The sequence below is a fragment of the Coenobita brevimanus genome, chromosome 60, assembly GCF_032717465.1.
Source record: "Coenobita brevimanus isolate Jiangsu-jjx chromosome 60, ASM3271746v2, whole genome shotgun sequence".
Taxonomy (NCBI): Eukaryota; Metazoa; Arthropoda; class Malacostraca; order Decapoda; family Coenobitidae; genus Coenobita; species Coenobita brevimanus.
The window spans coordinates 24,124,908-24,150,021 of record NC_137013.1 but is presented as its reverse complement, the minus strand read 5'-3'; the positions used below and the strand labels follow the sequence as shown (position 1 = coordinate 24,150,021).

The window sequence follows — 25,114 nt, the reverse complement described above, 5'->3', positions numbered from 1 at the left end:
CAAACGAACTCCGGCAGACATCTATGGAAAATGGGAAAGCCGGGTGGGTAAGATATCTTTGATGAGTGACTCATGAAGTGTTTATTTTACTCTATCTAAGAGTGATTTATTGGACTTTTTTTTCCTTAGGTACAAGCCTGTGATGTGACCTATGGACTGTTTTCAAATTCGAGCATAACTACGCAAAATCACCCTAAGCTGAACTGTGGTGTGATGACCATTTGGAAACACTGTGTGATCCACACAAGATACCCATGATATTTTGGTTTAAATGTGCAGATCCAATGTACCTGAGTGGTGCACAGTGCCTGATATGCCCCGGTTTAGGATGTGTGCAATAGGAAAAAGATTAATAAAGGTCTTCAAATGTTTCACTTTTTTATTTGTCCTTTATATGAAAAGACGTTTCAATAAGGTAATACTAGTGGTGGTGATGTTAACTGTAGTTATTGTGAAGAATAATAATAAGAAATTAGATAGAAAACAGAAGAGAGAGAGAGAGAGAGAGAGAGAGAGAGAGAGAGAGAGAGAGAGAGAGAGAGAGAGAGAGAGAGAGAGAGAGAGAGAGAGGATTGTTTTCATGAAAATGAACGTCTCTAGTACGAGTGCCTGAGCTCCTCTACATTAATTAATTTTATATTCTTCATTTCTAACATTAATTGGTATCCAGGTAGAATGTTGAAGAACATACACTTGACAAGTATTGGCATGAAATTTCTCAGAAAGTGATGAAGTATTTAAACACCGGAATCAACGCAGCAATGCCATTTATTATTCCACATGTTGGAGAGTAGTTGTTTATCCAGGACATTTTAGTGTGAGACCTACGTTCTTGATGTGTGAATTTCGTAGGAGCAGAGCTGGTGGATCACGTTGCTGTGGCTGCCTCGTCATGGGGAGGGTGTCTGGGGGTGGACACCTGGTCAGGAGTGAAGGCCCGCCGCTAACGATACTGGTCTGTGGGTAAAAGATTTAGATCAAGGTAATGGTAGTGATACTGGTAATCATAACAATAATGTACATAGGAATGGAGCATTATCTGAATTAGGATGTATCCTGCAACTTGTTGACGCGAGGACGAATTTTGAGGAAACTTTGCGGGAACACCCCTTAGAACCCGAGATTGTTCATAAACTTGTTTGGTTTCAAACTTGCCAAGGAAAATATATATATATATATATATATATATATATATATATATATATATATATATATATATATATATATATATTGCAAAATTAATATAGTTACTCCTCTATGAGCTGTTTTCTCTAATGGATAATCGAAGCCACTTTCATTTTCTTCGACCCTGACCACATACTGTACTTGTTTATTCGTACATATTTATTTTATCACAGTCCTAGCCCTGCCTTGGTGGCATGCACACGTGTGTGCCCCCCTACCCCGGGCATTTGTGTGGCATTCTGGGCTATCCTTCCTACTCATTGTGCAGTGTTAATAACATTAGTACCCTGCAAGGTCAGGGTTATGGGTAAGTGGAAGTGCAAAGCCAAACTAAAGCTGGGTGCCAGCCCCACCAATAAGCTACCACAACACAAACTGCTACTACACCCAGTGCTGCACCTCCGACGTTGCACGCCGTTGTACATACTCCCCGCCAGACACTGATGCCTCACACATTTCAGCCTCAGCTGTTGGTGGTCCTGCTGTATCCAGCGAACCTACTATTGGAGCAATTAAACGCATCAAGCTTGATCGTTCTTAGGGTAATGATGATGAAGATGATGATGATGATGATAACAGTACCTCATACTTCCCAACAAAGGAGCGTGCTGAACTGGCGGTCACCGACCCCAACAGTGCCAACCACCCAGTGCCAAGTGCCACCCACCCAGAATGACCCTCTGCCATAAATTCACACCTCTCTAGCCCTGATGACCCTGCCTCTACCCTCACCACCAGCACCCCTCCTGTAACCCCATACTGCCCCTCCCTGGCCCCGGTTCCCTCCTGTCATACCATACCACGAGACCAATATGTGCGCCTGGTATACCCCTCCACATGCACACCTGCTCTCCGCGATGTCTGGCACCAGCGTGCATCCACTCACCACCTCATCATCCACCACCCTGAAGCTGTTTGCCTTATGTCTCCCCCACCTCCTAACATCTACATCCACAGAAATTATTCCGACCTCATCCAAACCCTAATAATTGGGACGTCAAATTTGTACTTCATGATGCTCTAATTAGCCCCACAAAGCTGCCAGAGCACCTAGTCAAACGCCTGGCAGCTGTCTGTTCTGTTACAGTCCTGTACGACATACCTGGTGTCAAGCGGGCACATTGCCTGTACAACTCTGGGTGAACCCATCAACCATGCTATTGTTGTAGGGGAGGGAGAGGACCCCCCCCCCCGCTTCTAAATTCCGCTGTGATCTTCTTCCCCCCCTGTACCTTCGTCGAGACCATGCCATCACAGCCCTTGGGTTGTTGCTGTTATGAGTCTGGCCACATCTCACGCTACTGCCAGTCTGCAGAACGGTGTGGTCTGTGCATTGGCCCCCACAATCTGCCCTGTCAGGCACACCACCACCATTCACTTTCCCAGTCCCCTTCCACCTGACCCCTACTCATCTGAGTTCCAGAAACTGCCTCTACCACTCACGCCACCAACCCCCATTGACCCCATGGATGCCCACACTCGTCTCTTACATTCACCGCAGTTCCAGTGCCCCCGATGTGGACGTGTGGGTGCACTGCTTGGCACCTGGACTACCCAAGTTGTCATTCAGCCCGTCCTGCCATGCTCCTGCCTCCACCGCCACCCCTCCTCCTGATCATCAGCTGATACACCCTCCTGCTGCTGGTTCTACATGATGCCTCCTTCCTCCCTCCCTCTCAGCCCCTTCCCTTCTCCGTTCCCCGCAACAAGCTGCTCACCCCTCCCCCCCTCACCCCCTGCCCCACCCATCAGACCATCAACTGCAACTCCTGCAACAACAGTATGAGGGACTATGCAGTCTCCTTTTGTATGTACTCTCTCACCTTAATATTCCTTCTCTGCCTACTTCACAGCTCACACAAACAAACTCCTATGTAATTCACACCCCTACTGTTATCCCTGCTCCTTCCCTCCCTCCTGACTCATCACCATCCAGCCTTGTACCTCCACCTGTGTCCCAGCCTCATCCTTTCACACAAGCCTCCTCTGTCTGTACTCCCTCACCCACTCCTTTCCCTCATCCATCCTCGCCTCTCTACTACCCCTTTCCCTTCTCCACTCCCCCCATACCTCCCTCTCTCACAGCAACCACACATATGGGACCTCCCTCTCTACTACCTCCCCACCCACTCACCTCTTCCCTTCCCACACTTCTCCAACCATCCGTTCTCCAACCCTCTTTTAACGAGTCCCCATCTCCCCCCCCTTGTCTTAATGGCTCCCACACCCAGGCTATACACAGTGTTATCTTGGAGCATATGGAGCAACATACGACTTCTGGCTGACCTTTCTCATTATGCTTCATCTCATCACCCTGCTGTTATCTGCCTTCAGGAGGCTTTCCCTCAATCTCGTCGCCCCAGACTCCCACGCAGACTTTGGGGATACCACTGCTATCATACCCATTCTGGCCAAGGTCTGGTTACGTACATTCGTCACTCTATTCCTCACACCCTCATTACCAAATCACCTGCCTCTTCTCACTCCTCCCTCTACCACTTATTTCGCCTCACTGTTAACGATGACTCTCTGTATATATGTAACATCTATCTCAGTCCAACTGGGGGTGACCCAACCACTTTACCTACCCGCCTCCTCACCTATCTTTTACCTAGGCGATTTTAATGACTCTCATCCGTCATTTGGCGTTCCCGAGCTTCTCCTGCTGGTCATCGACTCCATGACTATGCCAGTAACCAACATTTACATCCATTCCCCACTCCTCATCCCACTCATGCTGGGGGAGGCTATCTCGAGCTCGTCCTTGGTAGTAACGCGGTACAACATGCTGTCACTGTTGACATTGTCCCTACCCATATCTCTGACCACAGTACTATCCCATTCTACAGTCCCAGCATCGCCATGTCAGGAAAAAGATTAATATCCCTATTCTGCTGCAACCCACTTTCAAGGACATGCTCACCACCTGGTTTGCCAGTCATTCATTCACCAAATCAGCTGAACTTTACACCTCCCTAGTTACCGTAGTACAGACCTTCTATGATCATTATGTGCTGCAAGTCAATCATACGAAAACCTCTGCTCACCAGGCTGGGAGTGGGTAAGGGATCACCGTCTATATAACAACGAGGAAGAAGTGCGGCAACCAGCTGTCGTGTACCGAGCTGATCGCACTGTTGACAACCTCCACTCCTATCTCACCGCAGCCAGGTCCTCCTGTAACCTCAAACACAGTGTTCGCCAGGAGTACAGGCATGACTTTCTCCAGCATATTAAAGCACACACACCTTAATCTAAGGCTTGGCAGCTTGTTAGTAGAGTTGTTCAGTCACGTGAGTCCCCCTCCCCTCCTCTCCACCACAATCCTGTGGAATATGTCAACAACCTAGTTCATAAATGGTTTACCCAATCTCAGCTGACATCCCTGCCACCCTCCATCGAGGCTCGCCTCTTGGCTGCTAGCAGAAACAGGCTAGCACGTATTGCAGAGGCTCTCTCCATTCCCTTTCCCCTCGATGAGCACCCCATCACCGGTGATGAATTGCTCTTTGCGCTATTGCAAGGCACAGAAACTGCCCTGGGTGATGACGGGATCACCTACACCACACTCAGACTCATTGCTCTAAGTTCCTGGCAATCCCCTGCTCTCACTGTTCAACCTGAGTCTTTCCAAAGGTAGTCTCCCTGCAGACTGGACCCGTTGCACCATCATCCCCATTCTTAGGTCTAATTCATCTGATTTTCTTCCCATTTCTCTAACTTCTTGCATCTGAAAAGTTCTCGAGAGAATTCTTCTAGCAACGCTTCGCGATCTGCTTCAGGACAAGCTCACTCCCCATCTTTTTGGTTTCCTCCCAGGCCGAAGCACACAACATTGCCTTGCAGAATTACTCACTCACTTCACATCCTCCTTCTGTACAGCCTTCATTGACACCAAAGCTGCATTCAACGTCGCAAAACGTGACGTCGTCCTTGACGAACTTGCCCACCTAGGTGTCTCTGGCCACCTGTTCTGCTGGCTGGAAAGCTACCTGTTTCATCGTCACTCTCGGGTTCTGTTTTGTGGGACGGTTAACCCGTCACGTCCCGAGGTTTTCCGCACCTCCAACATCCCCCAATCCCGAGGTATTTTTGGAAAAAAATTTTTTGGCTAAAACCTCCGCTTTTGGTGAGAAACATCGAAAATTCATAGAGAAATTGCTCACCTGAGGTTTAAAATACTCGATCTAGGTAGGAGTACCTCCTTACCTGACTGGGTTTTCTAACAGGCTGGCACCAAAGAAAACGAGTTCTATGGGAGGGTAACTATTTCACATAACTCATAAACGGTATTTATTTATTTACTTGGTACGAATTTATATGTAGTATGAGAGTATATTGGTTTTCAAGCAGTAATATAGGCATTATAAGCATTGTTCAACTCACTAACTAATCACAATACCTGACCTTCTTTTGCCACATTACCTGATCATTATTTCTGACTGTTTCTTCTTCTAATGCTATGTAAATTTTGTCCTCCACATTGTCATCGATTGGGGAATCACTCTGGCCCTGAATATCTTTACTGGCCAGGTCACTGGTAACAGGTGAATTGCCGAGACAATGGCGTGAGGGGGGGAGGAGGGAGGTTATGCGGTGTAAGACATCGTCCCTGCTTGGCATCTTGTAGAGGAATAGAGGAAGGTGTCCCGTGTATATGTACGAAAAATCACGCGCAAAAACTGAAAGCTGTGCAAAATAGGGACCTTCCAATTGCACGACTTACCAGTACATCGCCGGGACTGGCAAATGCAAAATGTTGCAACGTACCCAAACGTCGACGGGACGGGGCGGGTTAATGATTACCAACCCTTCAGTCTTGGCACACCTCAGGGTGGGGTACTTGACCCCTTTCTCTTCAATCTTCTCATGAATAAACTCCTCTGTCTTTTAGGTCCTATCTCTGACTCCTCTCTGATCCTAACCTGTGCTGATGATACCTGCATCCACTCCCCTTCTCTCATTACTCTTCAACGTCTCCTAGTTAAGTTCGGCCAGGCTGCATCTGCTTGTGGGTTAATTATCAACACTGCCAAAATCAAACTGTTTACACGATCCCTTACTCATAGGCTTGCTTTGCACAACCATAACCCTCCTCGGCTCTCATCTTTAAGTAATGTACTGTAGGATTATACATATCAATGAATTCCCCTGTCTTCCCTCTTTAACCCGCCTCCACCACAGACTTAAACTCCTTGGCACGCTCACTTGTGCCTTGTATGGAGTTAGCATCCCCGTCGCTCGATCATTTTACCTGTTATATATTGGCTCCCTTCTTTATTATCATGCTATCCCTCTCTCTTTTGTCCCTCCAGCAGTGCCGAACACTTGAAGTGGTACAAAATCGGGCGATGCGTCTCATTCTTTTGCTGCCCCAGGTCTGCCAGAGTAGTCAACATGCTCTCTGAACTCAATCTGTGTCCTATCACCGATCGCATCCATATGCTTATAGTCTGCTTTGCCACACAGTGTCTGACCACATTTCCATCTCCTGCTCCATCCTTTCTCTCCCGACTGGTCGACATTCTCTCAGATTCCACTCATCTAGACTGAATCTGGCATACTCACGTGCCAGGCCTGGCATCCTGGCTAAAAAGAATTCGTTCAGCACTCAACTGTCCTCTCCAGCTTTCTGGTCGTGATCCCGCAAGTATCCGTGCTGATCTTGTCACTCCCATCCATACTGACCCTTTGCTCCCTACCTGGATATGTACGACTCCTGCTGTGCACAACACACCTTCTGCCACTGCTTTTGACCATTTACCAATCCCTTCACAGCACTCCATCACTGAAGCCCTTAACTCCGTAGACCACACCTACCCTTCCCATCAAATCCACGTCTACACTGATGGTTCCATCCTCGCTAACAGCCAGGCAGGAGCTGCTTGCATTGCCTTTACTAACTCTGCTTCCCCCGTCTTCACCTCCCACCGTCTTGCCAACTGGCCAGCAATACTCAGTGTGAACTATCTGCAATACGCTCTGCCCTTGGCTTCCTTCTCTACCATCACCTACCAGGTCTCATCATCAGCTATTCCCAGGCAGCCTTTGCCTTAATTCGCAACCCCCCTGACTCCCCTCCCCTATCTTCGCTTCCCTCTACTCTCGTCTCCATAGCTCATGCTCTTTGTCTCAGGGTTTCTTTTATTTGGATCCCAGCCCATGTTGGTCACATTTGTCACGACCAGGCAGATCGCTTGACCACAGCTGCCTGTAACCTCCTCCTAGCTGCCATCCGCCTCTCTGTGTCCACGATAATTGTCTGGAGAATCCTTCTCGAGAAGTCCAGGAAGGACCTAGCCTTGTATGCCGATGCTGAACATTACACTAGTGTCACCATCCAGCACTATGACACCTATCACGGTGTGAGACACACCTATGGCAAGCACCCCACCCTCACCCGCTGCTGTGATGTGGCCATTGCACGCATTCGCCTGGAGTATTGCTCCCCAGGGGAAATCATTGGATGACCGACCGCCAACAGGCCATGTAAACTCTGCCACAATCCAATGGATGAAGCATTATCCCATCACATCGTTAACTCCTACTTATTGCCCCCTTCAGACTCCCTGGACTCTTGTTTTCTGCTCTGTGTACCTACTTCACACATCTTGATGTACTCGAAGACATTCTCACCCTTCACCCCGACTTCCTTTCATTGTAATGCCCTGGCTCTTGTACTGAATGGTAAATAAAGAACCTATATATATATATATATATATATATATATATATATATATATATATATATATATATATATATATAATTACAAAGCTCGGAAAAGTAAACAATGGGAGACGGAACTAACGAGCTTAGGCCATACGCGAGCCATCAAAATGTAATGAAAGAAAATCTAAACCAAATAAAAACACCGAGACGAATTCTGTTTTCTTTATATTTAAGAATATGCAAAACTTGGCTATCACATAAGTTGCACACTGTCATGGTTAATTTTACCTAAGTGCCGATTGCTGATTCAGCATCATCGGCTTGCTGTACAGAGATCTGTGCTGACTTTCTCCACTCTAACTTATTTATAATTACACTGTTCATCTCTGTTCACCATGAAGAGGGAAACCTGTATTTTACACAAGAAAAAAAAAAAAACATATTACCAGGATTTTACCAGGTCGTGGCACAGTGGTATGCTGCCTTGCTCTTTCCCCAGAATCCGGGGTTCGATTCCCCGCATAGAGGTAATATGTTGGATCTGTTCGTCATGATTATGGATTTCATTCTCGACCTGGTTCTTCGTCTGTCTTTCTCCTTCACTCTGTTTTAGGGCTGCAACACCGTTACCTTTGGAGGGCATCTATTATTTCATTTTTCGAAAGCTAATAAATGCCAACACTTCCAGCTTTTACTGATGTCTGAATAATTTTCTTTCATAAACTGGTTAATCATGATATAGGATAAGTAGGCCTACCAGTATTGTAGTTTCTACTCTGACGTGGCCTAAAATTACCATTTCTTCTGCTTCACTGTTGCGTTGCAGCGTGAGGTTAATACCGATGTGATGCTAGTAACAATGTAGTGCATTGAAAAAATACAAAACTGTAGCATTTTCCTCCCTGCCACTGAGGTACGTGAACTATATTGATAAACGAAAATCTGAGCCAAACTATGCTGAAAAGGGAAAATCTGAGCCAGGCTAAAGCAAAAATGGTATTGTATTCTCCCCATTCCTCTCCGATCATTTTCAAGCTTACACCCCAGATAATTTGCTAGAAATTAATGTTTCCTGTCCGGAAGTTACGATCAGGCATGACTACAATAAATATACCTTTCTTATGGGTATGGCTATTTCAGTTCTTATTATACTAGTCTGTTTAAACAAAGTTCTATCATTTTTAGTTTCTCTTTATTTCTTTATCATTAACTGTCACTGCATGAACTGTTTCCCCTAAATATATATCATAATTATAATCCTCAGTCATTGCCTGGTACCATATGATTATTCAGAGAAACCAAGCATACCAACGGATAATAATTCATCTAAGAAGAAAAGTTACTAAACAAACTTACTTCTACACCCCCCGCGGTGACGAAACTGGATGGATGGGTCGTTACAGGAGGCAATGCCAAGGAAGCAACCGTTGCTGTAAGTCTTTCCATCAGTGCCACAAACGGGGTCGACATACAGGAGGCACACGTCAGGACAGTCCTTGGTGGCTGCAGCAGGAAAACAAGGATATCGCAAATTAGAATATGATTATTGAATTACTTTCAGATTTATTGCAATACCCATAAAAGCCCATGTTTCTGATACTATTCTCAAAGAACCTTAAAGAATGTGTTAACTTAAAGCATTACATTGCATATTATTATTATAATGATTAAAATTCCTTCTGTGTAGAGTTCAGTCTCACTAGATTATACTCGATCTTGGAAAGCAGACAAATGAAAATTACGAAATGTTTTTTTTCTATAGCAGTGTAACCGTAACATTAACACAGCCTTCACACATTAGTATATATTTCACAACCACTGCCCGGTACTATGTGCAGCTATGCTCAAATAATTCAGTAAAACACACACACACACACACACACACACACACACACACACACACACACACACACACACACACACACACACACACACATCAATTTATCTATTTGTCTATGCCTGTCTCTGTACATACATACATACATACATACATACATATGATAAAAAGGGGTTAACGAAAGTTAAATTCAAATCATCGTTTTCAAAAGACAATTTTAAATTGAGTAATATACTCTGGACTTAACAAGATAAAAGTGATAAAGTTGACGTGCAGTTTCTTCCTGTTCATTCAGAGAAAACATGCAAACTTCATAGCAAATCTGGCACAATGTATGTCAGGTTCGTTGATATCCATGTCCTCACTTTTCCCTATTTCTGATCATTTATATTTTTGGGAAGGGGGTGACTCGCTCCAAGAATTACTGGGAGGTAACGCTCCCCAGTAATCGCATTTCGGAAGAATGTCTGTACAACATGTACCAATATACCATAGCCATATCAGCCCCCATTCACTGTTTCTGAGAATTTTTAATTTGGTTAGGGCGCAGACCCCCAAAAAAATCATGACTGGAGAATGGTACAGTGTAAAAGACCTTCGGAGTAACCAGACAATCTCACCTGGGATGTTTCATTCAAAGCTTTCCCCTCTTTCTGATCGCTTTTATATTGGGAGGGGACTAATCCTCCAAGAATCACTTGGGAGTTACACTCCCCCCCTCCTCAAAAAAAAAAAAAAAAAAATTGCAATGCGGATTAGAGTTCATTGTACAACATCAGGTAAGATATCAAAATGGCCCTCCTTTCAATATTTCTGAGAATTTTTAATTTGGTGAGGAGTGGTGACCGCCTAAAAATCATAGCTGGAAAGCTGCATGTAGTGGAAAACCTTCCTGGCATTCATACAAACTCAGCTTCAAAGTTTCATTCAAATCCACCAATTAGCCTAGGAGGAATTAAAACACACACACACACACACACACACACACACACACACACACACACACACACACACACACACACACAGGATGAATCTTGTGCAACAGTATAAGGCGAGGTACCGAAAATTATGCTATCCTGATTCGCAGTATTGATAAATATTTTTGTTGATGTTGTTCTCTCCGACAAAGAGTGTGTTTTCAACCCTGTTTGTTTGTTTGTTTGTCTGGTAACAGGATTACTCAAAAACTACGAGAGAGATTTTGACCAAATTTGGTGGGCAGATAGCCCATGTCCCAGGGAACAATCGATTAACTTTTGAGACCGATCCGGTTTAGTTTGTTTGTCTGTCAGCAGGATTATTCAAAAAATACAAGAGAGATTTGAAGCAAATTTGGTGGGTAGATAGTCCACGTCCCAGGGAACAATTGATTAACTTTTGGGATTGATCCGGATCGTATTACAGATTCTGGATCCGGAAAACATTGACTGTGAAACCCTAATCAATGATGAGAAAACCTAGCCCATTATGAAGAGCGCTTTGGTAATTACGTTGCGCTTGTCAGAGAGATGCACTCCATTGAGTGCCCCTCTAGTGTCTGCTGAACCCCAGTCTGTCTGGCCAAACAGACCCGTAGGCCACAAGTATGCGACTGCTGCTGTGGGGCTGTCCTACAGATACAGTACAGCACATACACCGTGTGGAGAACTAGCACCACCTTGTGGCAAACTGCGACTCACACATACTGGACCAGGGTCTATCCGCACTGCTTAGTTGCAGAGAAATATGAGGAGACTTGGCTAGTGGTTGGACGCCACAGTTGTTTTTCCTCCACCCAGCGTACACAGCGGGACAACGTGAAGGTTCATCAAAGTTGATGAATACTGTACTTCATCATAACGAAGAAGCTAATAATACTGTCGTGTTCAAAACAGCAACTCATGTCTGCACTGCCCCTGGTGTACGAGCCTGAGACTCGGATTTTTACAGCGGGCGATTTTGAAGTAACAGGTGTTGTCGTAGGTGACGCCGTCGCTGCCACACACGGGGTCGAAGATCTCTGGGCAACCCACGTCGATACACCGTGGGTGACTGTGGCCTGGGAGAGGAGGGGATGCAAGTCAGGTTGTGTTGATAAAAACTACCCAGTTACCTGTGATCTGGCGGAGGGGAAGGAGGGGGCACGTCAGCTTGTGTTGATATACACTATCCGGATACCTGTGGCCCAGAGGAAGGGAGCGAGGGCACGTCAGGTGGTGATATAAGTTACCAGAGAATCTGTGGCCTGGGGAGGGGAGGATAGAACAAAGAAGAGCAAAGAAAGACTAGACTGCATAAGACTGAATATGTGTGGACTGAGAAAGAAAACGTAAGGTGGCGCGAACACAAAGGTTACCCGGACCTGGGCACCTGTGGCCTAGAGGAGGAAACCCCATCAGGCGGTGAGGATGTAGGCAACCTGGGTGCCCGGGGCATGTGATGGGAACAGGTCAGGTGGTATGACTGTAAGCAACCTGGCCCACGAAAGCAGGTGGGTGAGTGGGAAGAACAACTATTAAAGACTGTGAAGGAAAAATGATGAAAAAATTAGTATATAATAAGAGGTATGAGAGACAGAGGAACAAGTAATATGAACTATGAAGAGCTAAGAACCATAATAAAGGACTGAAGAGCAAGGCTTATGAATAAATGTCAATAACACAGAAGTTAGACGCAAGCTTTATGATGAAATAAGAATAACAAAGAACAATGAAAGACTTAAAAACAAGCCTCATGAAGAACTATGAATGAAACGGAGAATGAAGGACGAGGGAGCAAGTTTTATAAGGAAGTGTGAGTAACTAGCGAGGAATATGAAGAACTGAGGAACAAGCTTAATGAAGAAAATTAAAGATAGGAAACTGTGTAATAAGGCATACACACGGTATGCAGGGTGTGTCAGCAACTTGGCATTTTATTTATTACAACCTGTCGTTAATGTATATACACCATGTCAACCATCGTGACCAGAAAAGCTTAAATTCACTACCGCCCACGCTGTAATACTCGGTGTGTGTGTGTGAATCTGTTTTTATAAGATTCGTACTTACACAGGCAAGATGCATCACTAAGAGAGTGGAACACCACCATTAAAAAAAAAAAAAAAGTTTGGAATGACTGAGGTATCATGAGAGAAATAAACTCAACCACCCTCAGGTGTAACCCTTGTGGGCCATATCCAGCTGGAGCTTCTTAACCCTATAACGCTAACGACGGGAGATTTTCACTCGTGTTGAGTGATCATATGATATTTCTTTGTCACACAGGGTAGGTAGAGGCATGGTTTCCCGTGTAGCTTCATTCTACCCTCAGACAATGTAGACACAAGGTGTGACATGCCCCTCCAGTCTTTTTTTTTTTTTTTTTTACTATTATTTTTATTTTCACAGACCCCTGTTCAGGTGATTTCCACCCGACACTAGTGATACTGGACTTGTTTTTTTTTTTCTTTTTTTTCCGGAGGAAATCCCCCGACGTTAGTGTTTGTGTATTGATTCTATGTGCTGTAATCTCTTATTCCTCTTTTAGGAAGTGAATATTGATTGCAGATTGATTGTATTAACTGACAATAAAAGACAACAATAAATATGTCAAAGAAACTAGTGAAATGGCGGTTAGGAGGAACTTGAAGAGAATATGAACATAGAAAGCAGTGATGAAGATGCTGATGATGAAGAAACAAAAACGATGTATGGCAGCGACCTAGACAAAGATTATGAACCTGAAATGGTTCATCTCCGTGCCCCAAGTGCCTGACCTGCTGAAGACGGTCAGAGGCAACAAAATGGAGGTACCAAAGGCGGCGACAGACACCAAATCGGCCGCCGGGCTCAATTACTTTCATTTTCACCAATGAATTATCTGTGTCCTACGTCCCGGACACACCTGTCAAAAAAAAGAACACCCTGCTCCATTTATCACTGCACACACAGCCAAGCCTAGGACACACTGGCAAGCCTGAAGTCGTCGAATTTTACAGCCTCCTTCCCCTAGCACTGGTACAGGTAATGAAGAACCAGTGACACTAGACAACAAAATGGGCTGGTTGCAGTGTCAGGACTGCCCTTCAGGATCAGACGAGACGACACGGCACAGATATCATTTGTGTGGGCAACCTGTGTGCCCTCAACACTACTACCCAGCCTGTATAGACTGCCTTAATGCCTAGGTAACTTATAATGGCCTTGGAATGTGTCTGCAATCCTTAACAATTAAAACAATAAGTTGGGGATGATCATCATCCACTCACTCGATGTAGCGCTGGTCTCGGGTGCCTGCCCTTTCCTCTCTTCTTCCTTTCCATCTTTCCTCTTCTGTCTTTCTTTCCTTCATTCTTTCCTCTTCCTTCTGTCTACAGGTCTACGGGTGGCTCTGCACTGAGTGACATATACACCAGAAAACCATTTACTACACTGGGTGGTAACCATATAACCAAATTATGGCATCTGGTTGTTTAGTGGACAATTAAGGCGCTCCAATTGGATTGAGCAGGTGCAGGTTTATATCCAAGATGTGGTTGGGGTTTATTGCTCACGTAATGCTACTCAGGGATGAGTAAGGCTGGTCACTCATCTTAAATGTCAAGACCAACTTGTCTAGCCCCGGGCTCCTACGCTTCTCATGGGGCAACACTGGATTAGATGATGGAATGAATAATAATCATCATCATCATCATCATCATCATCAATACATATCACAAACTAATCATTTACTGGGTGAGTCATGTAAAAAAAAAAAAAAAAAAAAAAAAAAAAAAAAACTTCCCAACCAGTCATCCCCTCCCACCTCCCGGTGCTATTTTTTGGTCTATGGGCCGTACCTACAAATTTGGGGGCCCGGGGGGCTAGGTTCTTTGTGGGGCCCCCCTCCAGGAGGGGGGGCCCCGCAAGGAACCTAGCTCCCCTCATTCTCAAAACTTATCTAATATCTCAGTCGGGATTGTCGGGATGATAAATATATATATCTTTAAATATTAATAAAAAAAACTTATAAATTTTAAAGGCTTTTTTGGCCCCCCCCCCTCAATTGGGGGCCGGGGGGGAAGTGTCAAACATTCCCCCCACCCCCCCTCAGGTACGCCACTGGGTCTATGCCTCCTGTTATGGGCTTAGCTTTTGCCCAGAACCCTAATCTCACTAATAATCAGTTATAGGGGCAGTGATAAAAAAAAAAATGTTTATTGCAAAATAAGTTTTTGCCACTCTAGAAAGGGTTCATTTTAATCTATCTCCCCTACAGTTTTCGGTGATGCTGCGAGGCTGTGTTATCCATAGACAAAGGCTCACACGACCCTAGTATATGTGAAGCAAAGGGGAACATCTTACCTCTAGTAGTTTTTCCTTGATTATTTTTTGTCCTTTTTTTAAACTATTTTTTATCCAAGTACCCGCTTCAATGTTTTCATTTCGTTTTCTTTTAATTTTTAGGTAAACATGTTAGTACACGAGCTGAGGTTGTCATGTAATTTTTATCTTTAATATATTTAGATCCCGTTGTATAAAGACAAGGGTGATAAGTATGAATGTACTAGCTTTAGGGGTATAAGTCTGTTGAGTGTTGCAGGTAAGGTGTATTGTGGAGTGTTAATTATGAGAGTTAGAGAGGGTACAGAGGGAGTGATTGGTGTTGACCAGTGTGGCTTTAGGAGAGGGAGGGGATGCGTGGATCAGGTGTTCGCTGTGAGACAAGTGCGTGAAAAGTATTTAGCGAAAGGTAAGAATGTGTTTTGGGCATTCATGGATTTAGAGAAAGCGTATGATAGAACTGATAGGGAGGCTTTGTGGACTGTTTTAAGATTGTATGGACTTGATAGTGGGTTGCTAAAAGGGGTGAAAAGTTTTTATGTAAATAGTAAAGCGTGTGTAAGAGTAGGAAATGCTGTGAGTGATTGGTTTCCCGTGAGAGTGGGGCTGCGACAGGAATGTGTGACGTCGCCTTGGTTGTTTAATATTTATATGGATGGTGTTGTAAGGGAGGTGAATGCAAGAGTTTTAGGTGAAGGTCTGAGTCTGGTGAATGTTGATGGTGGAGAGTGGAATCTGAAGCAGCTGCTGTTTGCAGATGATACTGCACTGGTGGCTCTCCTACAGGAGACGGCCTGAAGCCACTCTGGAGGAACGAGAAGACAGCCTGAAGCCGCTCCAGAGGTCAATCAGGAGACGACCGGTAGCCGCTCCGGCCTTTTTCAGGAGACGGCCGGTAGCCGCTCTGAAGATGCCCCTGGAGAGTCGGCCTGTAACCACTCTACCCTCCTGCAGGAGACGGCCGGTAGCCGCTTCGAAGGTGCCTCGAGACAGCCATGGCCAGTAGCTGGGCCCTACAGCCAGAGACGACCTGAAGCCGCTCTTTCGTCAGATGCTGAGCCCGGTCCACCCACCCACAACTTGGAGGGAGCCCCCAGCCTGGAGGAGTATCGAAGAGGCCCTGTGACCACCATTGGGCTCTTCTCCCTACAGCCAGTGGAGACGCCCCTGATGGACCCCGACACCGGCCGATGCCGCAGCTCACTCCTGATGGCGTCCCCAACCTTTTGGGACCGCAGCTCCAACAGCCTCCTGACCACCCCTCAGATTCCCGGGCAGAACCTCCCTGCACCCAAACACCAGGGATCCTCATCCTCCTTCAGGTGCCTGCCTCAACAGTTCAGACGACTGTTTGGCCCCAGCCCAGAGGGCCAGACTCTCACCCTGAGCCCAGAAGCCTCAGGCCCCTATGTTCCCAGCAGCCCCAGACAAGAGAGGACGCCCCTATGTCCTGTCCCCTGCCCCCTGGACCTAGCAGCCCCTGGTGGATCCCAGCCTCGTCAGTAGGGAGGCTGAGACTCCGCCGCCACCCCTGCGCCTGACTGTGACACGTCCGACCTGACAGTGAGTGAAAGTGAACACATGCAGCATAAAGACAGTGTAGGAGTGACAGAATAAAGTGAGCCGGTGGTTAAAGTGTAAAAGAAAATGGTGGAAAAAGATAGTGTATTAGTGAGACAGTGAAGAAAGGGTCTACCACAGTGAACAGTGCCGCCGTATCACATGAAAATCATACATAGGCCCCTGTGTTGAAATTCCAGTACCGCCAGCTCCACCTGGGTACACAGTGAAGTAGTGTAATAGTCATATACGGGCCGAGGTACAGTGAACACTCTATCCAACAGTGACGGCACATCTCGGTAAGGTCACGCTTAGGCCCAGTGTAAAATATTAACGCTATTCAGGGAAACCAGACAACCACCAACACCAGCCTAGGAAATCTAAACTACCCTACCAACGTAAGTGTCTAGCTCAAGTGTCATTCACCCTAACCAGTCTGGTCCTGTACAGTATCCTGTGTGATATTATTATTCCATATCTGCAGCCCATGAATTATAATTATCCAGTTTATTCGTATTAGTGACATCTGCTCATTCCTGTGTAAGATTTAGTAATACACATCTAAGGTGTTGCCTTGAGTTTTTGTGTCCTGCCTCTCTCTTATTTTTCTAAGCTCCGGTCTAGAAAAGGAACCCAGCTATTCACTAGGTGCTTTAGGGATGGAAGGCTGACCCTAAAACACCTAGCATTACACAGGTGGACAGCAGTGGTTCTTGACCCCGGCATACGAGAGAGGTAATCAGGAAATACTATCATAATGGCAACTAAACCGCATGTACAATTACCAAAATTCGACCCCGAACAGTATGATGTTCACACATACCTGGCAATTATTAAACCTTTGCTGGATATCGGATTCGAGGACAATAAGCAAAAAATCGCAGTCACGCTCCCATTACTAGGCAAAGCGGCAGCTAATGTACCACCGATAATCATTCCGGGGCTCACTTGGCAAAAATTTCACAAAACTCGTGATTCAAGCTGTCACTCCTTCACTAGGGAAAGTAGTAGCGCTGTTCCAATTGCATAGCCTAACCTTCGATGGAAATTTGAATGATACTCTAAGCCAGGCTAGATGCCTGATCACCGCTGCCTACACGGAGGCACCTTCAATACTCTCCTGAGAGTGCTCCCTAGTATGGTGAAGGAGCATTTCACAATCCATGACCCTACAGGAGACATTGATAAGGATATCCAACTGATACACCACCTCCTGACCTCCTGCCCTGCACCCCAGCAAATCAACGTGGTAAAGAACTTTCCCACAATTGCTCTGGCTCCCCCAGTCAAGCCACGCCAACCCATGCCCCACACCAGCTCCACCCCGGCACCCACCCTACCTAGAGCAAACCCCGTCCACTGATGCCCCAGTCACAAGGAGAACCCCAACCTCATCCTAGTCAACCTTTGGGAGTTCTCTGCCTGCAGCTCCCAATGCCCCCTGCACGACATCAGGGACAAGCTAATGGATGCCAGATGAAAAACCGCCACCCCAGACAGGCGTAAAGTCTCCTCCCTAGATAATGAGGAGCCGGACGACGAACCTGGCCCCATGGAGGAAGCCGAACCCAGGGAGCAGGAGCCGGAGGAAGAAGAAGGAGGCCCCCGACAGTTGGATTTTTAGGACTGCCCTCGCACATTCCTATGGTGGTGGGGGCCACTTCCCCCAAATACCACCCCCCAATTTACCACAAGATGAAGCTGAATGGGGTAAAAGCCAGATTACTGGTCAACACGGGAGCAGCCAGATCTTGCCTATATAGCCACTACTTCTCCCGTCACAAGTCAACCTTTGGCCCGCTACTCCTGACAGCTACTCACCTGGTGGATGCAGGGGATGGCCCCCTGCCGATCCGTGGGGAAACACATGCCCTGCGCATCAACACCCATCAGCAGGCATTGGCGATGCACAAATTTATTGTGTTTGACTCTTCCTGCCAAAATTACGACTGCTATCTGGGGCTGGACCTGCTGCAGAAGCTGGGCGCCACCAGCGAGTGCCAGAATAGACAGCTCCAGTTCCGGAAATCCCCTGGCCCCCCCCTTCCCACGGGGGCAGTCTGCACTTGCACGCCACGGCCACGGCCCCGGCAGGAAGACTCCCCACTCTCCCCCCTGTCTTGCCCTCCTTCCCCCCCTTTCTACCCCCTCCCCTCCTTCCCCGCCGCCACCTCCTTGGCTGTCACTATCCCCCCTCATCACGAGGCTTGGGTGCCCCTTAACCGACCCTTAGGTACCTCCATTCTATTCTCCCCCCTCCTACCCCCTGGAACCCTTTCGGTCTGCCTCCTGCCCCCAACCTTCCTGCCCTCTCATCATTCGGCAGTCTGGATTGCAAATCTTGCTCCCTCGCCCCTCACCCTCTCGAAAGAGCTCGTAATTGGAGAGATGGAAGAAGCCGAGCCCTGTGCCCCTTCCCCATCCTGCTCCCCCGCCCCTCTGCCCTCTATCCCCGACCATCTCTACTCCCACCAATCCGACACCCTCTGCCGCCTTCTCCTGGACTTCCAGGACCTATTTGTGGCAGGACCCACCGACATTGGACATACCACCTACCTAGCTCACGAGATCTATACGACGGGCCCACCGATCCGACAGCCATCCCGGCAGAAAAAACCCAAGCAACGGGAAGAGGATGACCGGCAGGTGCAGGAAATGATTGAAGCCAGAGTCATCTCCCCCTCTACCAGCCCTTGGTCCTCCCCCATCGTCCTCGTGAAGAAAAAGGATGGCACGACGCGGTTCTGCGTCGATTACCACCGGCTCAACGATGTCACTATCAAGGATGCCACTCCACTCCCATGAATAGACGATTCCCTACTCTCTAAACAGTGCCTCCTGGTTCTCCATACTCGATCTCCATTCGGGGTACTGGTAGGTCCCAGTGCAACCAGAGGACAGAGGCAAAACTGCATTTTCCACCAGCAACGGGAAACATTATGAATTTAATGTTTTACTTTCCAGCCTCTGTAATGCCTCAGGCCCTTTTCAAGACTCATGGAATCCATCCTTAGCGGCCTTATGTGGGAGATCTGTCTGGCGTACTTTGATGACGTCATCGTGTTCAGCCAGACCTGGTCCTACCACCTGCAGCGCCTCCGCTGTTTTTTTTCCTCAAACTCTGGCCCTCCAAGTGCGTTCTGGCCACCAGAACCGTCTCATTCCTGGGGCATGTCATCTCCCAGGCTGGCATATCTCCCGACCCCGACAAACTCCGCTCCATCACGGGCATTCCCCCACCCAACGATGTCCATGGAATCCGAGCATTCCTCGGCCTGACTTCCTACTACCGCCGTTTCGTGAAGGGATTTACACACATCACCAAGCCCCTCCATGACCTGACCCAAAAGGGAGAGTCGTTCATCTGGACAGATGAGAGACGAGCCGCCATCCAACAACTTAAGGATAAGCTCGTATCCACCCCTGTCATCGCTTTCCCCAACTACACCCTTCCATTTCGGCTCTACACAGATGTCTCCCTCATTGCAATTGGGTCCATGCTGGCACAAGTCCAAGAGGGCCGCGAACACATCATCACCTGCGCCAGATGTACCTTTTTTCAGGTGGAGAAAAATTAATCCGCCACCAAGAGGGAGTGCCTAGGTATTGTCTGGGCACTCGAGCACTTCCAGGCATACCTATCAGGGACGCTGGTGACTATCATCACTGATCACCAGTCCCTCCAGTGGTTGCGACAGTTCAACATCCACAAAGAACAGCTCATCAGGTGGCGCGAAACTCTGGAGGAGTTTAACTATGAAAACTCGTACTGCCTGGCAAACTCCACACCAACGTGGACGCCCTTTCCCGACTCCCTATCAATGTTGACCAGCCAGGGGCCGACCTCCTCCAACACTGGCATCGGAAGGAAGGGCCACCCTGGATTCCTTGGCCCCTCTTCAAAAAATTGTACCACCAAGGTGCCTATCTGCTAACTCCATCTGGGCATGTCATCCTGGTCCCCGACACTGCCCAAGACGCCCTTCAACATCTGCATGCCCAGAACGGCATTCATCTGGGCACAAAGAAACTCCTACAGGTTTTCAATGATGCCAATTGTACGCCAAATCCCTCCACTCTTGCCAAGGAGATTATCCAATCCTGCCGAGCATGCGCCCTCGGTAAAGACATCACCTGTACTGCCTGCCCAGCTGGGCATATTATCGCCCATAAACCTTGGCAACTATTGGCTCTCTTCGAAGTGGGACCTTTGCCCCCGAAATCGGGCTATAGGTATGTAGTTACATTCATCGACACATACTCTAAGTTCGTCGTAGCCTGCCCAGCGATAGAACACCACGCTGTCGCAGTGGCTGACGCCCTGGTCCGACATGTTTTTCCCTACTTTGGTATCCCGCAAGCCATCCATTCAGACAACGTGCCAGAATTCACCAACAAAATCTGAGAGGAACTCGCCCATCTTCTTGAATATAGCATCTCCCACTCATCCCTTTACTGGCCCCAAGAAAATGCCATGTGCGAACGCAGCCATCGTACACTACTGAATCAACTCCGCACCTGGATAGAAGCCACCAAAAACGATGACTGGCCCTCCCATGTAAAAATTGTGCAATGGGGCATTAACTCCTGCTCCTGAGAGGACGGCATGTCACCCTATGAGCGAGTGTTCGGAGAAACACCCCTCCTCCTGCCCCTTCGGCAGCACTTGCAACCCCACGCTTCCACCCCCACCTCCGACCCCTTACACCACCTCAAATGACGGCTGACACACATCCAAAACAACCTGGATCTCTGCCCCGACACTGCCTCCAACCCCTACAAGCCAGGTGATACTCTGATGATCGCACAGCTCCCCACCCCCTACAAGCTTGCCCTGCACTTTACGGGGCCACACACCATCACTCATGTCCCTAACCCCTACCAGGTGACCATAGAATACCACGGCACGTCCCACACCCTCAGAAACCGGCATGTCCGCCCCTTCCATGCCCCCACCTCCCAGGCTCTGGCCCCACACCCCACCCCACCCCCCACCCCCGCGTCACCTTCCTCTACCTCCTACAACTGCTATATCTCCCCCTCCCCTTCTCTCTCTCCCTCTCCCTCCCCTGCCACCCCCACCTCATCCTCCGCCACGTCCAGCACCTCACCTGACAGCTCACCAACACCACTGAGCCCCCGCACCTCCCCCACCCCCTCACCACCTAGTGCCCAGACTCCCATGCCTGACATCAAGTGTCCCACCCACGCCCCTGCACCCTCGCCGCCCACCACATCCGTGCCTCAACCTCCGCCCCCTCCAACAACAAAACCCACCAACCACTGCCCGCCCACACCCCATCGGTCTTACCCACTCCAGCTCCCACCCCTGCTTCCACCAGAGCCGCCCACATGCCCGCCCCACCACCAACCCCTACACCCACCCACCCCCGCTCCCCGTCTTGTGCTATCCACCCACCAACCACCCCCAAACCAACTGCCCGTGCCCCACGCCCATCACAAGCGGGCCGACGCTGCACACCCCCATCGCTGCCCACACCCACCCTCAGAACAACCACCACCTGTTCTGGCCGCCTCTCCCACCCACCAACCCAATACGCCCACTCTCCCATCCGACCCACCTCACCGCAAATTCACACGCCGACCCCTACCTTAAGCCCTCTAACATACATGGTACACCAAGTTCAGATCCCGACCACCTATACTCCCCAGAGACTCCACACCTCATTACCCCAGCATAAAACTCCACACTTGCCCTCCATCTCCAGCATTTAGTACAGCCCAACACCCGAGACGACACCTACCATGAAGATCCGCCGAGCCATATGGGAATCACCCTTTGGGCACAAACGGTGTGTCGGAGGATTTCGCCACCTCCTATGCCTCATCTGCTCCTCCACCAACTAATCCACCCTGTTCATCACTTCTGACGAACAGCGTGAAGAAAATCCTGCTACCACAGCCTGGCACGCCCTCCTCCAACACCTCCAGCCAGTCTACGTCACCTACGTTATAAGAGTTTATCACCTCCAGTCATGAGGGCTTGACTTTTTCCCAGTCGACAGTGGTAAAATGCAGCAGGACATCGAAGCAGACAGCACCAACCCACCAGAAGGAGCCCACGGAGGAGTGTACACAACGCGAATGAGCTCCGGGCTGAAACGCCCTAAGTCCACCTGGGTCGCACGCCCCTATGACACGGAACTCGCCCATCACCACCATAGCAGGAATACAAGACGACCTGCTGGGCATGCTGCCCATCAATCAGACCGGGGTGGAACTGTTTCTCCAGTTCCAAACAGCACCCCTGGGAAGGCCGGTAGCCGCTCACCCTCCTACAGGAGATGGCCTGAAGCCGCTCCAGAGGCCAATCAGCAGACAGCCGGTAGCCATTCTGAAGATGCCCCTGGAGAGACGGCCTGTAGCTGCTCACCCTCCTACAGGAGACAGCCTGAAGCCACTCCGGAGGTCAATCAAGAGACGGCCGGTAGCCGCTTCCGCCTTCGTCAGGAGACGGCCGGCAGCCACTCTGAAGGTGCCCCCAGAGAGTCAGCCTGTAGCTGCTCTACCCTCCTGCAGGAGACGGACAGTAGCTGCTCCGAAGGTGCCCAGTGACAGCCATGGCCAGTAGCTGGGCCCTACAGCCAGAGACTGGCTGAAGCTGCTCTTTTGTCTGGTGCTAAGCCTGGTCCACCCACCCACAACTTGGAGGGAGCCCCCAGCCTGGAGGAGTATTGGAGAGGCCCTGTGACCACCACTGGGCTCTTCTTCCTACAGCCGGTGGAGATGCCCCTGATGGACCCCGATGCCTGCTGACGCCACAGCTCACTCCTGACGGCGTCCCCGATCTTTGGGGACCGCAGCTCCTGCGACCTCCTGACTGCCCCTCAGACTCCCAGGCGAGACCTCCCTGCACCCAGACGCCGGAGATCCTCACCCTCCGTCAGGGGCCAGACTCAAAAGTTCAGGCGACTGTTCGGCCCCAGCCAAGAGGGCCAGACTCCCACCCCGAGACCAGAAGCCTCTGGCCTCTACGCCCCCAGCAGCCCCGGACGAGAGAGGACGCCCCTACCCGCTGTCCCCTGCCCCCTGGACCTACCAGACCCTGGCAGATCCCAGCCCTGTCAGTAGGGAGGCTGAGACTCCACCGCTGCCCCTGCGCCTGACTGTGACATGTCCGACCTGACAGTGAGTGAAAGTGAATACACGCAGCATAAAGACAGCTTAGGAGTGACAGAATAAAGTGAGCCAGTGGTTAGAGCATAAAAGAAAGTGGTGGAAAAAGATAGTGCAATAGTGAGACAGTGAAGGAAGGGTCTACCATAGTGAACAGTGCCGCCGTATCACGTGAAAATCATACATAGGCCCCTGTGTTGAAATCCCAGTACCGCCAGCTCCATCCGGGTACATAGTGAAGTAGTGTAATAGTCATATACAGGCCGAGGTACAGTGAACACTCTCTCCAACAGTGACGGCACATCTCGGTAAGGCCACGCTTAGGCCCAGTGTAAAATATTAACTCTATTCAGGGAAATCAGACAACCACCACCACCGGCATAGGAAATCTAAACTTCCCTACCAACATAAGTGTCTATAGTCGGACTCGCGCCCGTTTGCGGCTGTGGTGTGGCCCGCACCTGTGTACAATGGTGCCACGTTTCCCCAACTTGCGATGTGAAACGGAAGCTATTTATGTACAAGGCATCACAAATTCGATAAATTCAGATGAATAAAACTTACACTTGTGTATTTTGATGGATGAATCAACAGTAATCTTATTATGCATAAAATATTTATACAGTAACACAGAAACATGGCATACATATTGTACAGTGTTGCTAAAAGATATTGTAGTCACTTTTAATGGTTTTTAGCGTAGTTTTAGGGTGGGTAATAATATCACAGTTATGGATATAAGATAATGAGCCTGAAAAAAGAAGAAATATGCCAATATCCAAAGTAAAAGAAATAATTCATGTAATTCTTGTGAGAGGCAACACTTACACACCCCGTCTGGCCTAAAATAAAGTACATACCCCTCCGTATACCCAACCATAGCTTGTACAGGTGTTGTTTGGGAAAAATGCTCACATTTACTGGCTTTTACCATAATTTTAAGGGCGAGGAATAATCACATTTATAATCATAAGCTAATGTGCAGGACAAAATAGTAGGCATATGCCAATAACGAAGTAAAAAAAAAAAAAAACATTATTCACTCGCAAGCGGCAACACTTCCACACCCAGTCGGTGGCCTTGACAGATAGCTTCCCTACAGAGAGAGAGAGAGAGAGAGAGAGAGAGAGAGAGAGGCAGGAGAGGGGCATGCATTGAATGCATTGTCGGCATCACTAAATATAACAAAACCAAATTAACAAATGAAAGCACAATTATAAATAACTTATAAAAGAATCAAAAGTACTCAGGGTGGCTCACATTTCCCGCCAGGAGAGAGAGAGAGAGAGAGAGAGAGAGATAACGGTATAGAAAACGTGGCAACACTGTACACAGGTGCGGGCCACACCACAGCCGCAAACGTGCGCGAGTCCTACTATAGCTCAAGTGTTGTTCACTGTAACCAATCTGGTCCTGTACTGTATCCTGCGTGATACTATTATTC

General features: G+C 48.3%; 1 protein-coding gene across 1 annotated transcript in view; it reads right to left on the bottom strand.

Annotated features, from left to right (window-relative positions):
• Positions 1–788: 788 nt before the first annotated feature.
• LOC145403238 (PI-actitoxin-Avd5a-like) overlaps positions 789–25,114 on the bottom strand; it is a 24,689-nt gene continuing 363 nt past the window's right edge. Inside the window, exons 2-3 of the mRNA XM_080275053.1 lie at positions 9,211–9,357; positions 789–957 (exon numbers count right to left, since the gene is read on the bottom strand). Coding sequence (XP_080131179.1) covers positions 944–957; positions 9,211–9,357 — 161 coding nt within the window. The 3' untranslated portion in view covers positions 789–943. The remainder of the gene's footprint in view (positions 958–9,210; positions 9,358–25,114) is intronic.